General features: G+C 42.9%; 3 protein-coding genes across 3 annotated transcripts; 2 read left to right on the forward strand and 1 right to left on the reverse strand.

Moving 5' to 3' along the window:
- LOC127761342 (uncharacterized) lies at nt 1-1747 on the forward strand. The gene is made up of 3 exons (XM_052285620.1): nt 1-1134; nt 1222-1376; nt 1517-1747. The coding sequence occupies exons 1-3, from the start codon at nt 286-288 to the stop codon at nt 1605-1607; spliced, it is 1095 nt and encodes a 364-aa protein (XP_052141580.1). The 5' UTR covers nt 1-285; the 3' UTR covers nt 1608-1747.
- A 460-nt stretch (nt 1748-2207) lies between these two features.
- Nucleotides 2208-6200, forward strand: LOC127763707 (uncharacterized). The gene is made up of 3 exons (XM_052288489.1): nt 2208-2337; nt 2944-2978; nt 3982-6200. The coding sequence occupies exon 3, from the start codon at nt 3982-3984 to the stop codon at nt 5947-5949; it is 1968 nt and encodes a 655-aa protein (XP_052144449.1). The 5' UTR covers nt 2208-2337; nt 2944-2978; the 3' UTR covers nt 5950-6200.
- Nucleotides 6201-8634: 2434 nt separating this feature from the next.
- Nucleotides 8635-9577, reverse strand: LOC127763646 (protein GL2-INTERACTING REPRESSOR 1-like). The gene is made up of 2 exons (XM_052288410.1): nt 9468-9577; nt 8635-9349 (listed from the first exon to the last, which is right to left on the reverse strand). The coding sequence occupies exon 2, from the start codon at nt 9319-9321 to the stop codon at nt 8932-8934; it is 390 nt and encodes a 129-aa protein (XP_052144370.1). The 5' UTR covers nt 9322-9349; nt 9468-9577; the 3' UTR covers nt 8635-8931.
- Nucleotides 9578-12949: the final 3372 nt, after the last annotated feature.

Consider the following 12949-nt stretch of genomic DNA (forward strand, 5'->3'; position numbering starts at 1 on the left):
GAGAGTTTAGATAGACTCAGCAGCCTACCTCCAGAGCTAAAAGTCGCCATCCTCTCGAAGTTGAATGTCGTAGATGCTATTAGAGCCAGCATCCTATCAAGTGCTCGGAGGAATGTGTGGACTACTTTGCCACATATTATTCTGTTCGATACGTATCGCATCTCAGGCACATTACGGTCCAAATTTACTACACTGGTAGATCTGTCACTGTTGCTCCACAATGGACCTCTAGTTTCGTTTTCAATTTGATGTTTGAGGAGTTACCTTAATGCATATGATAGGTGGATGCACATGCTGTCAAGGAAAAAACCAAGTTCCATCACAATCGAGTTTTCCTGTGGGAATTATTATAAGATTCCATCGTGCCTCTTCTCTATCAGTGATTTGGAATATCTACAGATAGAAAGATGCATCATCAGCTTGCCTCGGCAGTTTGAAGGTTTTAAGCAGCTAACTGTTCTGAATCTGAAATATTTCTCCTCAACAGACAGTGACATAAATAATCTGATCTCCTCATGCCCTCGGCTGAATACATTGCGTTTGAAATATTTTAAGGGTATCAATCGTCTCCGAATTCAAGCTCAGGCACTACAGGTTTTAGAGGTTAAAGGGTCCTTTGAAGACTTTCATCTGCATGCACCTAACCTGTCCAATGTGTATGTTACACTCAACAAAACAAAAGTTGCAGACAGGAGTAAAAACTATATGATGCAAGCTTTTGTGAGCCTAACTGGAATAGAAGCACTTGTTATGAAAAGATGTATGGTTGCGTTGCCTCAGACGTTTGAAGGTTTCAAGCGGCTATCTGTCTTGAATCTGAAATATATATACTCAACAGACGCTGACATAGCAAATCTGATCTCCTCATGCCCATGGCTGAAAACACTGCATTTGAAATATTTTGGGGGTATCAGTTGTCTCCGTATTCAAGCTCCGGCACTGCAGCATTTCGAGGTTCAAGGGAATTTCGAAGACTTGCATCTGCATGCACCTAATCTGTTGTATCTTACACTCGACAAAACAGAAACAGAACAATGTGATGCCGTTGCGGGTGACAAGAAAAATTATCCCAAGGAAGCTTTTGTTAGCCTAACTAGTATAGAAGAACTTTCTATAAATGGCCCTTCCTTGACGGTAACATATTATTAATTTTGTGCTATTAAACTATCATGCTGATTAAATTTTATTGATAATTCTTATTGATTTTTATTCTGATGGTAGTATCTATCGGAAGGGTGCTTGTTGACCAAACCCCCAGGCGTGCTTGATCGTCTGAGGAAGGTTAGTATTGGGGAGTGCTTTTGGCACTGGACAGGTCTTGGATGCTTGTTCAATTTTTCGGAATGCCCCTATGTTGAGAGAACTCGAGATACAGGGTATGCCTCCCTCCACTCTCCACTCTCCTGCAGTTAACTTGCATTTCTTTCCATCCATAATTACTAGGCTGCATTGCCTCTTGTGTTCTTTGTGGTTTTTGTTAATGTCTTTACTAGTTTTTTGCTTCTAACTTCTACAGAGCTTCTCTCGACCGGACGATTCTTGGAGTCAGCCAATATGGGATCATGATCAGACGGAGATCGAAGAGCCTACCTTGCATCACCTCCTGACGGCGACGATCACCGGTTTCGTGGGGCTGGAATACGAGGTTGATCTCGTTAGGCTGCTCCTGAGATGGTCACCTGCATTGGAGGAACTGAAGGTGGTCAGGGACGACGAGGATGTCCTGAACGATGCGTGCATGTGCGAGTCTCTTACCAAGTTACTGGCTCTCCCGAGGGCTTCTACCAAAGCCAAGATCATTGCCATCTGATCTGATCCTTTATACAGCTATATACCTCATGTTATTGGCGTATTGATGTTGCTCGTGGCAGAAGTACTGTTTGCTAGTGAGAATGTGTTGTCCTGGGATGTTGGGAGTTATGCTTGCGTTAAAGCTGAATCTTTTTGTTGTCTTTGAATTCAGTCTGTTTTTCTCATTCAAACGAGACTATATGCCCTGGTTCAGAATGAGTGAATGTTCCTGGCTGGAGAATTATCATGTCTCTTTGTGTTCTGTTAATTAAACAAATAGGAAATTGGCGTTATGGGCTCGCTTACTGGGCCTCGTTTTTTGGGCGCGGATTGCTCATACGGCCCAACATTGTGGGCTGCAATTGGGACGAGTTGAGGATTAGTAGACCAGACGACTCCCCCGAGGTGGTGGCGGCTGGCGGTGCGCTTCGGCTTCCGCCGCTTGCGAGTTGGCGGCTCGCCCCCTCTCGCTCTCAACTCTCTCTCCCCCGAAATTCCGAATCCGATCGAGACGAATCGAGAGAGAGAGAGACGCCGCGGATCCGGGTAAGCATGCTCGAGCTTCCACCGCGCATGGCTTGTCGCATCCGCCGCTTCTCCTAGTAGATTTCTTTTTCTCTCTCTTGATGTGGATGCTGGTGCATTTTTTCTCTGCCATTTCTTTTGATTTTTTTTTTTTTTTTTGGGGGGGGGGGGGGGGGGGGGGAGTTTTGGCGGTGAGGCGGAGGTGCTCCACTCATGATTATCTCCATGTGTGCTCCAGATTTGGTCGTCTTTGCCTTCTCCTACGTTGCGATCATGCGATGCTTCGTGTGCTTTGATTAAACCCTAGGTAGAATTCAGAGAAGGGGTAAAACCCTAACCAATTCTATTTCCTCGCCTACCTGCGTTGTAAACTTCTTCTTTCTTTCTTTTTTTTTTTGTGGGGAAAGAGTTGTAGAATTGTGGTCGTGGTCCATGTGCTCAACCTTTTTTTTTTTTTTTGAAAAAAATAGGGTGGTTTTGTTGGATAGAACCCTAGCTTTTGCATATCCGCTGATCCATTCCGTGTGACCTCCTTGCCGTTTCTGCTCGGTCCCTGATAAGTTGATGCATATTTTAGTGGTTTTTTTTAACAACCAAGTCTTAAGTAGAGTCTGATTTTGCTCGCAGGTGAAAGCTTCAGTGATTAATCTGGCCGGCACAAGGTAAATAAATGCTCGTTATTCTTTTCCAGTTTTCAGATTGGGGGTGTGCCGATGGGATTTCTTATGTATGAGCATTTTGTGGTTGGAGGAAGATATGCCTGGTGTTTGCTGGGAGTTGGGAAACTAGGTGTAACAACTAACAAGGTTGATGAGTGATGCTTGGGGGCAGTGTATGGAGTTATGATATTGTGTACGTTATTCGTTTAATAGGATTATAGGAACAATAATTTGAATGTGCCGTTTAGTTTGTACCATATGTGGTAGCTATCTTGACCTTTTGGTTTTCAAATATTTTCTGATGTATTTATCAGCATGAGGTACTGAATAATGGTGCCATCATTTGTTTTTACAGCTCACATATAATCCATCCCTTTGTTTCCCCTTGATGATAGGAAGCCCATTCATTGGCAATTTACTATAATTTTCTGAACTCAATCAGTCGGTTAATCTAACCAGAAACAGAGACCAAACTCTATTGTAGCATATCCAGTAGACCATTTTATACCATTATCCTAAATTACGCTGAGTTAGGGCCATAATTTTTTTAAAACTTTAGTTGGACTCGTGGAAGTTCAAGGGTTAATCTCAAACTAATTTAGGTCACCACCAGAAAGACATATATACATAACCCATGCATGGAGGGTACCTCAAAGTATTCTTGAGTTTTGGGAGTGGTAAGTTTAACTGATTTGATTGGTATTACTAAGAGGGTGTTCATGCAAGCGTTCATTACCTTTGATTACTTTTAAAGATCCAATAGACATAAAAAAAATAAACCTTTAAAGTTTGAGCAATGTCATGGTAAACGTTCATTGTAGTGAAATTAATGCATAGTGATGAAGTTCAATTTAATGTGGCAAGAAAAGAATGATTATAATTGTAATATTTTGTACATTTTAAAAAGTTGCCAATCATTAAGTGATGCTATCGTTTTGCATTATTTCTTTACTTATCACTGAATTGTTGTGCATAGTTCTGAAGGAAAATATACTTGACCCTGCAGATGTCATTGCACATTGGGCGGCTCAGTTCACATGTGCGTCAAAGATATCTTGAACATCTTTTCCAGAGGTTTGGAAATTGCACAGTGAGGCTGAAAGATGGATATGGATTTGCGGTCTTTGATTCTAATGATGATGCAGCTCGAGCCATGCGGGCACTGCAGGGGAAATTTGTTTGTGGGGAGCGCATTACTGTTAATTGGTCAAAACAGCAGCCCAGATTTTCTAAGGATTTCAGAAGTTCAAGAAACGTTGAGTCGTCTCACCAGAGGGCACCCAGAGTCAGAGATGGTAATATTAGGTTCAGGGATTCTTTAGCTCAGAAGAATCACCCTGCAAGTCATGATCAGGGTCACAGTCCTGATGTTGCACCAGAACAGAAATCATCTGATGGTGCATTGGAAAAGAAATCTGATGAAAAGAAATCTGATGGTGATGTTGAGGATTTGAAGGATGTGAGGGAAACTGTTGGTCAAGATCCAGTGGAGATGAAGAGGAATGAAGATGTTACAAGTGATGATGTAATTGAACATGATAGATGGGAGGAAACTGGAAAAGGGAATCCTGGTAGAGATGATGATGATTTTGACCGTTATGAACCTTATCATGGCTATGCCAGGCAAGAAGAAAGAGCAGAGGTTGTCAAAGCAAGTTCTCAGGAGACTTATCATCATAGATTTTCTTCACAGAAGTCGAAAGAGTATCCTGCTGGCCATACTGCTCATGATTGCCCCCAGAAAACAGATGGAGGATTCGAAGCATGGAGAGATGCATTGAGTAGGCAAGAAACGCTGAGAAGATTTGGGTCTCCCTCAAGGAGGCAACCAGATACTCGTGATTGCTCTAAGAAAACAGATGACAGATTCGAAGCATGGAGAGATGCATTGAGTAGGCAAGTTAAAGGTATGGCGAGGCTGAAAAGATTTGGGTCTCCCTCGAGGAAGCGGACAGAAGAATTTCGTGTTGATAAGGTGGTAGAAACACATCGTATGGTACAAGATGGCAGGAAACAATTTTCTGATAGGACTAGCCACGCTCACAGATTGAGTAATGTTTCTAGAGAGGACAAAAGGCATACCCGTTGCAGTGAAAATATACCACAGACCCCCAAGGAGTCACGCAAGAGAAGCAGATCTAAAAGATCCCGTGGGTCATCCCTCTCTTCTGACAGGAGTACCTCACATTCAACATCTAAATGTTCTCGTTCAAGAGCACATTCCCCATCTCATTCTGCACATTCTAGTTCAAAATCATTTCAGCCAACTCAGCCTGAAGGTTTAAGATCAATGGCAGTATCAAATGTCAGTCCATTGCTGGTGTCTGGTTCACCACAACACAACTTACCATCCACAGCGGAAAACAAGAACTCAGATTTTCTGGTGAATTCTCCTTTGGAGGGCAATTTAGATTCCAAAACAACAACTGGACTCAAGCATACACGTGGTTACCAGCAAGATATCAAAGATTCAAGATTGAGTGGAGAGTCTCCAGTTATTCCACTCAGGTTGAAAATCCAAAGGAATGGTGAATTGCCTGTATCTGGTAAAGATGCTTATCTGGATGGTTACACAGAGACCAACTTGAATAATAACTTGGTTTATGATGACAATGTTGCTGATGGTGTGCAAGTTCAGAAGACCAATTCTGAGGACGCTTCAACAGTGAAGTCAAGCAAGGATATTCTGGTGAAAAGTGAGAGGAGCAACTCTTTGAAGCTAACAACAAATGAAGTGGTCTCTGCTCTTAAGCACTATGGAATGGAAGCACGTGGTACAGATTTATTGAACCAACCTGTAGAGAAGTACTTTGGTGCTGCACGCCTATGGCCATGGGAAGTCATTTATTATCGGAAGCTTAAAAAGGGTCCAATTTCTACAGAGAACTACGCTAAGCGTCTTGAGCAGAACAAAGAATATAGTATTGTAGATCGGTATGTCAGAAGCAGCAGTGGTTGGTGGGAGTGCCACTAGAATGCCAGACTGGTGGTATAGATAGATGCAGTTGAGGCTTTGCGTGTATGCTGCTGCAGGTACATTTTGAGGATGACAAGGTTTGCCTTCTAATCAGTCCATTCCTAGAGCTCCATGAGTGTAAGCAGACCCTTAACTATGAGAATTATTAAGTATTAGGTTCTTTCATTAGTATAATTTTGTTGAGTAAGGGTTTGCACAATTGCACCTAAGTAGGTTATTCTGCCACCAATATTATGCTGTTGCATGGTCAGTATGTTTTAAGTTGTAATGTTTCAACGACTCGCCCCAGTGAGGTACTTTGGATGGCCAACAGGTAAGCAAAGATGCTTATTTTATACATGATTTTTTGGGGAAAAGAAACAAGCCTCTTGTTTAGCAGTTATATAGAGAAAAGGTTCTCTCTGTAGTTTATGATTTCCTTAGTACTCCCTCCCTCTGGTTTCATAATTCTTGACATTTTATATAATGATATGGTCTCCAAAATATATCTTTAACTATGTTTTCTCTATTATAATATATACAATAAATAAGTATATTTTTACTTTTATTATAGTACTTATAAGACAAATCTATATATGTTGTTTTAGTGTCTTTAAACTTAATATTTTAGAAGTTATTGATAGTGAAAGTTATAAAAGTTTGATCTTAACCTTGTCCTAAACACCAAGACTTATGAAACCGGAGGGAGTATGACTACAATTATTTTTGTAATCAACAACTTCCATACCCCGCTAATCGAGCTGAAATATTACAGTGATGCCACTTCGTGATAGATTTCATATGCAAGATGTGCTCCCCCGGCTTACAAGCTTTTGGATAGGACCAAGAAATTCTTCGCATGTTTGAGTCGTCACTGTTATTTTTGTGTAGCTGAATTGGAGTAGGTGATTGAAGCTTTGCTAACTGGATTACCTGTTACTTTTATGTAGCTACCCTATGAGGATTATGCCATTTTGGCTGGACACATGAACTCCATAATATCAATACCTTTACTTGAGTCAGTTTTTGGTCTTTTAATGTGACTTGTCGCTGATGTCTCATCGTCGTATCCTGATATTTATATTGCTCTGATCTTCTTGGGGATTCCATCTAGACTTTTGCATGCGTCTGGCTTTATATTTCTCCAAACGGTGTGATAGCCAGTTGTCCATGACGACAGAACATAAATTTGGGTTCTTGCATATCAAACGCTTTATTTTTTCCCCGATCTGCATCGAATGCCAAATCACCATCATGTTGGGTAGATGTTGAATCGGATGTTTTCCTTCTTTTCGTCTCCTTTCACGAGGAGATTGGTATGTTGTGCTAATTGCAATTCTCCCAGTTATTTAGCTCCTGCAAGCTGCTGCAGCGGTTTTGGCCTTGCTGCCTTTCTGGCGTCAAAAGAAAAACTTGTTTTTCTCTTGCCTTGTTTAAGTTGGGTTGTTAGCTTCCAACCAGGGATTCTATTGTCGTTGTCACTCTTGGGGTTTTGCATGCGCATGTAACTCGTTTCCAATCCATTGGTTGCTATGCTTTGCGCTACGGACAGTCAGTCATGCTGACAATTGGCAGCTATGGATTACGACGTTAATCACCCGTATTTATGACAGGTGGTGAAAAGACAGTGGAGCTACCGGTCGTGTAAAGGATTAGAAAACGAATGAAACAATGGCATATGGGGGCTTAGCGTAGCAGAGCTGCTGATCGCAACGCATCGTCACTGCAGGAGCTAACTGCTGATGGCTGGCTGTCACAGTGTCGATTACCCTCTGTTTCAAAATAAATCAATCTCATACTGGAATGTGAAAAATCTAGACAGAGAATATGTTCAAATTTATTGTAGATGTGTCACATTCTAGTCAAGGTTGGCTTGTTTTGGGATGGCCCTCTGTTAAAAAAATTAACTTAGAATAAAATATAATATTATTTAGTACAATAAATTTGGATGAGTATCTCTAAATTTTTGTTTAGATTAGTTATATTAGATAATGTTAAGTCCTAGAAAATATTTTATAGGTTTTCTTTCGACAGAGGGAGTAAGTAGAAATGGTATCATTGGCCCCTGGGCTGGTTTCCAGATTTTCCTGAACAATATTTGAATTTATGTTGATTTCATACTCTGCTATAGCAATATTCATCTAAATGATTAGTCGTAATTTGGATGATGTGCATGTTAGTAATAACTTATAATATTGTTGTACGAAGTAGTAACAGAGAGCTGAGGCACATGAATCTATCGTCCGTGGCAAAGTTGACCAAGGCATCATCGTCATTAAGGTCATGTACAGCGTCATCACGACGCTCGCATTCAGATGGACGCGTACATGATGATACTACTACTTGTAGTGACGGAGGTTGTAATTAGTTCGGTATTGATTGTGCATTTGCACTAGCTGGGTCCTCTCCTCATGCCATAAAACTCTCTTCTCATGCACACTACTACTACTCTTGCTACGACCATGACCACGACTATTCAACTGTTTCTCATTTACAACCAGCAAGGAATTTCCTCGCAGTTCATCACTGCTAGGGGAACAGTTTGAATACAGATGCATTTCATGGAATTTTTGCAGGAATTTCGGGGTCAAAAACTGTTCAACTCTCTCTCGCGCGTGATATTCAGACAAGATTTGTTCCTGTTGGGACGACGAAACAGATTTGACATGCGTTGCATATATACGATGATGATGAACTACTGCATGCTGGGATCGATCGAATCGATGATACTACGTGTGATAATATATAGATTGATGCTTATAAATCATGGTTACAGTGCATAATCTGCAGAGGATCGAGCTGATTAATCATGATACTACTGCTGCTAATTGAGAAGAAACTAATGGGGCCTAGAACTAATTAACTGTGATCATCATCAAGGTGAGATTTCTTCTTCTCGTTGTTCTTCTTGATCCTGAATTCCTGATGCCTCTGCGCGATCAAAGAAGCGTGTAGATGCTTCTCCTCGATCTCTTGCTGCCATCATGGTCATGGCCATGTTCATCCCCTCCGGTGGCGGCGGCCGTCGGCGTTGATGCCGCCGCCGCCGCCGCCGGCGTGGAGGAAGTCGAGGATGACGGGGCTCCGGCACTTGGGGCAGCGCGGGTCGGCCTCGGCGAGCATGACGTAGAGGAAGCAGCGCGGGCACGCGGCGAGCACCATCGACGTCGCCTCCGGGCTGTCCGACCACTGCAGCTGCCCGCCGCCGCCGCCGTGCTGCTGCCGCAGCTCGCTCTCCGACGACAGGCACGAGCTCGGCGACGACTCGTCGTCCGCCGCCGCCAACGCCGCCGCCGGCGACACCGCGCGCGCCACCGCCGGCAGCGACAGGTTCAGCTTCAGGTCCAGCCCCCTCGTCATCCCCCTCCCGCCGCCGCCGCCGCCGCTCATCACAGGCACCGTCACGTACTTGCCTCGCCTGCAAATTAGTCCATCGATCCATGAGCATAAACAAGGCTAATTACTGCTTAATTCTACTACTACTAAGAGTGATTAATTAGGTCTAGAGAGAGAGTAAGGGAGATCTTATGTAGTACTTGATAGTCTTTTGTGATGAACTGATGATTCTCTGAAGATTTTTTCAGCTAGCTGCAGAATGACAGAGATGAGAGGATGTGGTTCTTGTGGGGAAAGAGGGATTGGGCAAGTAGAGTATTTATAGGGGGGAAATGAGCATAGAGAGAGAGGGTCTCATTTGGTTCTCTTTAAATGCTTGTGCACTATGGATGAGTACTTTGATTTGACTATTATACTCATACAAAGCAAAATAGCTAATACCTTATGATTAATTTAGTTTTAATTATTATAAACTTAAAAAAGGAATTTATTTTATATTTTAAAGTAACTTCTATACATAAAATTTTCACACAAAACATACTGTTTAGCACTATGAAAAGCGTGCTAGCAAAAATCGAGGTAAATTTTGTATCTTAATCAGAGAAGAACCCACTAATTAAGACACATATATTTTTCCTCGATTTCCGTTAGCATTCTTTTGAAGCTGGTAAACGGTTTGTTTCTTGCAAAAATAATTATATATAGAAATTGTTTTGAAATATCAAATAAATTCCTTTTCCAAGTTTATAATAATTAAAAGTCAATTAATAATGTACTAATCACTTTCTCGTTTTGCGGGACCTAACTTCATCTTCATCTTTATGGAGTAGAGTAGTACTGCAGCTGTTTATTGCTCACGTTCATGTTTCTGTTTTATAGCAAGACTGGATGGTAGTGAATGGCAAAGGAAGGAAGAGGAATAGAGGATGTTGAACCTGAACAGGCTTACAGGCCTGGTGAAGGGAACTTCAGACGAGTGCCAGTTGGAAGGCCAGTCACCCGTGTGTTGTGTGACTGTGTGTGCCTGTGGTGGACCATGTGTGTGTATGGTCACACTCATCATGGTCATACGATGCATCCTCACCCACAGAAATTCTTTCAGTCTCTGGCCACGAACCAAATAGCCTCTTAACACGATCGTAGCACTGTTTCGTGCTATTGGTAATAAACTGTAATTATGAATCAAACACCTCCTAATACTATCGGTAGCATAACTTTACCATATAATTATCTAATTGTAGGACATAGGTTATACTATGTTGGATGATATATGTTCTCTTTTTGTTTATTGATTGATAGCTCCAGCTAGGTTTGGAAATTGGGCAGCTTGCTAGCTAGGTGAATTAGACTGACGACCTCCGACCTTGAATGAGGCCCATCAATGGAATTTATGGGTTACAGTAGCTCCAGGGCACCAAAGTTAATGGACTTCAATGGCTGATGGATCGTCTCAGCTCTCCTTTACGTTAGCTTCTCCAAATTAGCTAGCTCATCCCTTCAATTCATGCCATGTCTATCAGATCAGCCACTCCAGCTAGCTCTTAACGCCAAGCAACTTCTTTTTTTTGAGGGGATGCCAAGCAACTTCCAGACCTCCAGAAATGGTGCAGACACAAACCTCTGCAGCTTAACAGTTACTCCCTCCCTCCTTTTCTAATTAGCCTTCTCAATCTTTATCAATTATATAAAATTCATTTCGGAATTTTAGCAACATTATAAATATATATATATATATAATTAAGCTTTTCCACTAAAATATAAATTAAAGGGTAATACATTTATTTTCATGTGAGGGGCAAAATTGTCTTTTTCATGTGATTTGTCTCGAAAATAATAAAATAATAGCTACAGTGTTCCCTAGTAAACTACGAGTAATTTTTTTACAGGGCTCTATAGTTGTTTCAATTTTTTGAGGTGTCCAACAATAAATACCACAAACTTTAAGTGTTAATTATGTAACAAATTTTTCCATACCAAAATATTTTATGAGTAAATTGCGTTTAGGGCCACCTTTTATTATCAAAGTTTCATTTTGGACCACCCTTTAACACATTTTTTCACTTTGGGCTAGGTTACTTTACCTTTCTTTCACTTTGGACCACCCCATAAACTTTTTAGGAATACATAAATGACTTTTCCAACTTTAAACACATCAGCAACCCGTAACCCAGTAATCTTTTCCAACTTACACATGCAATTCTTTACAATATTATAGAGTAGATGCAGCTAAAGAAAATAATTTTGGGTGGTCCAAAGTGCACAAAGGTAATCTTACCTAGTCCAAAGTGAAAATATGAGCTAGAAGATAGCCCAAAGTGAAACTTTGGTAACAAAAGATGGACCAAAGTACAATTAACTTATATTTTATTAACGATAAAAAAATAATTTATGGGTAAAATTTTTATGTGTGTCCTTTGCGACTTAAAATTCAAAGTTTTTACAGGTGTTGTTTCTTTGTAAGCCAAACGATGAGCCTCCATAATTGCACATCGATGCAGCCTTGTTGCGATATACATGAACACCCTCTTAATTTATTGCAGACAGCCCTCAACCATAACTACGTACACGGATCATCACGGTCGAAAATATGGCCTGCTCGTCTGCGAAGATCTATAGTCCTTGCAGTGAAAAATCGGTTTTAGTATTGTTTGTCCAGCGCGATAATCAAGCAAGCCTAGCTAAATGCTGATTGACAAATCCTGAGAACAAATCTCCTAGTAATGTATAAATTATGTAGCCTGTTGCTTTTCTAGTAACTCAAATATCTAGTAATGTATAAAAACAAATCTGTAACCCGTTGCTCTTCTCTCTTCTAATTTATCTTTTTAGGCCATCAGCAATGGGTGCCTTCGACCCGTCCCCTCGCAAACGGCCGTCAACTTTTGCATCTGAGCCGTGCCCCAGGCGAGACGCGCGTTTTCTCCCAGAGGGACGCGCCCCTCGGTGACTTTTGGCAGAGCAACCAGGCGAGGAGCCATGTTGTGCGCGTCGTTGCTTGTGGACACCGCTCCCCACACCCATATTCCCTTTCCACCCTTGCTAGAGCTAGAGGCGGCGCCGGCGAAGTGGACGGCGACGAGCGGAGGCGGGGAAGAGAGGGGGAAAGAGCGGATCCGGCGCCGGCGAGGTGGATGGCGATGAGCGACGGGAAGGAGAAAGTGGGAGAGAGAGAGAGGCGAGCGGCGGCGCGGCGACGGCACGGCCGTGCCCCGCTTGCTGCTGGCCGTCGGCCCCCTCACGCCGCCGTCCGGGGTCGCCGCCGCCGCATCCGGGGTCACTGCCGCCGCCTCCGAGGTCGCCGCCACCACCTTCCACGGGAAAGAGCGGCACGAGAGAGAAAGGGAGAGAGAGGCGGCGACGACGGGCGACGGCGAGATCCGCCCACGACGCGCCGGATCTACCGCCTCCGAGGTCGCCACCGCCGCCTCCGGGTAGCCGCCGCATCTCTCGGGGGACGAACCCCTCGGCGACCTCATCCATCTCCGTCTTGGCCTCCTCCGCGCGGCACCGAGAGAGAGGCAAGCGGCGGCTGGGGAGGGCGAGGAGGGAGGTGGCACCGGCGCTCGCGGGAGAGAGAGGGAGGGGGGAGGACGGCAATGTCACCGAGCGGAGGGAGTGATGCCGGCGAAGAAAAAAGAAGAGGAGGGGAAAGAGCGGAAGAAAAAGTGGAGAGAGAGAGGGG

The sequence above is a fragment of the Oryza glaberrima genome, chromosome 2 (assembly GCF_000147395.1).
Source record: "Oryza glaberrima chromosome 2, OglaRS2, whole genome shotgun sequence".
Lineage (NCBI taxonomy): Eukaryota > Viridiplantae > Streptophyta > Magnoliopsida > Poales > Poaceae > Oryza > Oryza glaberrima.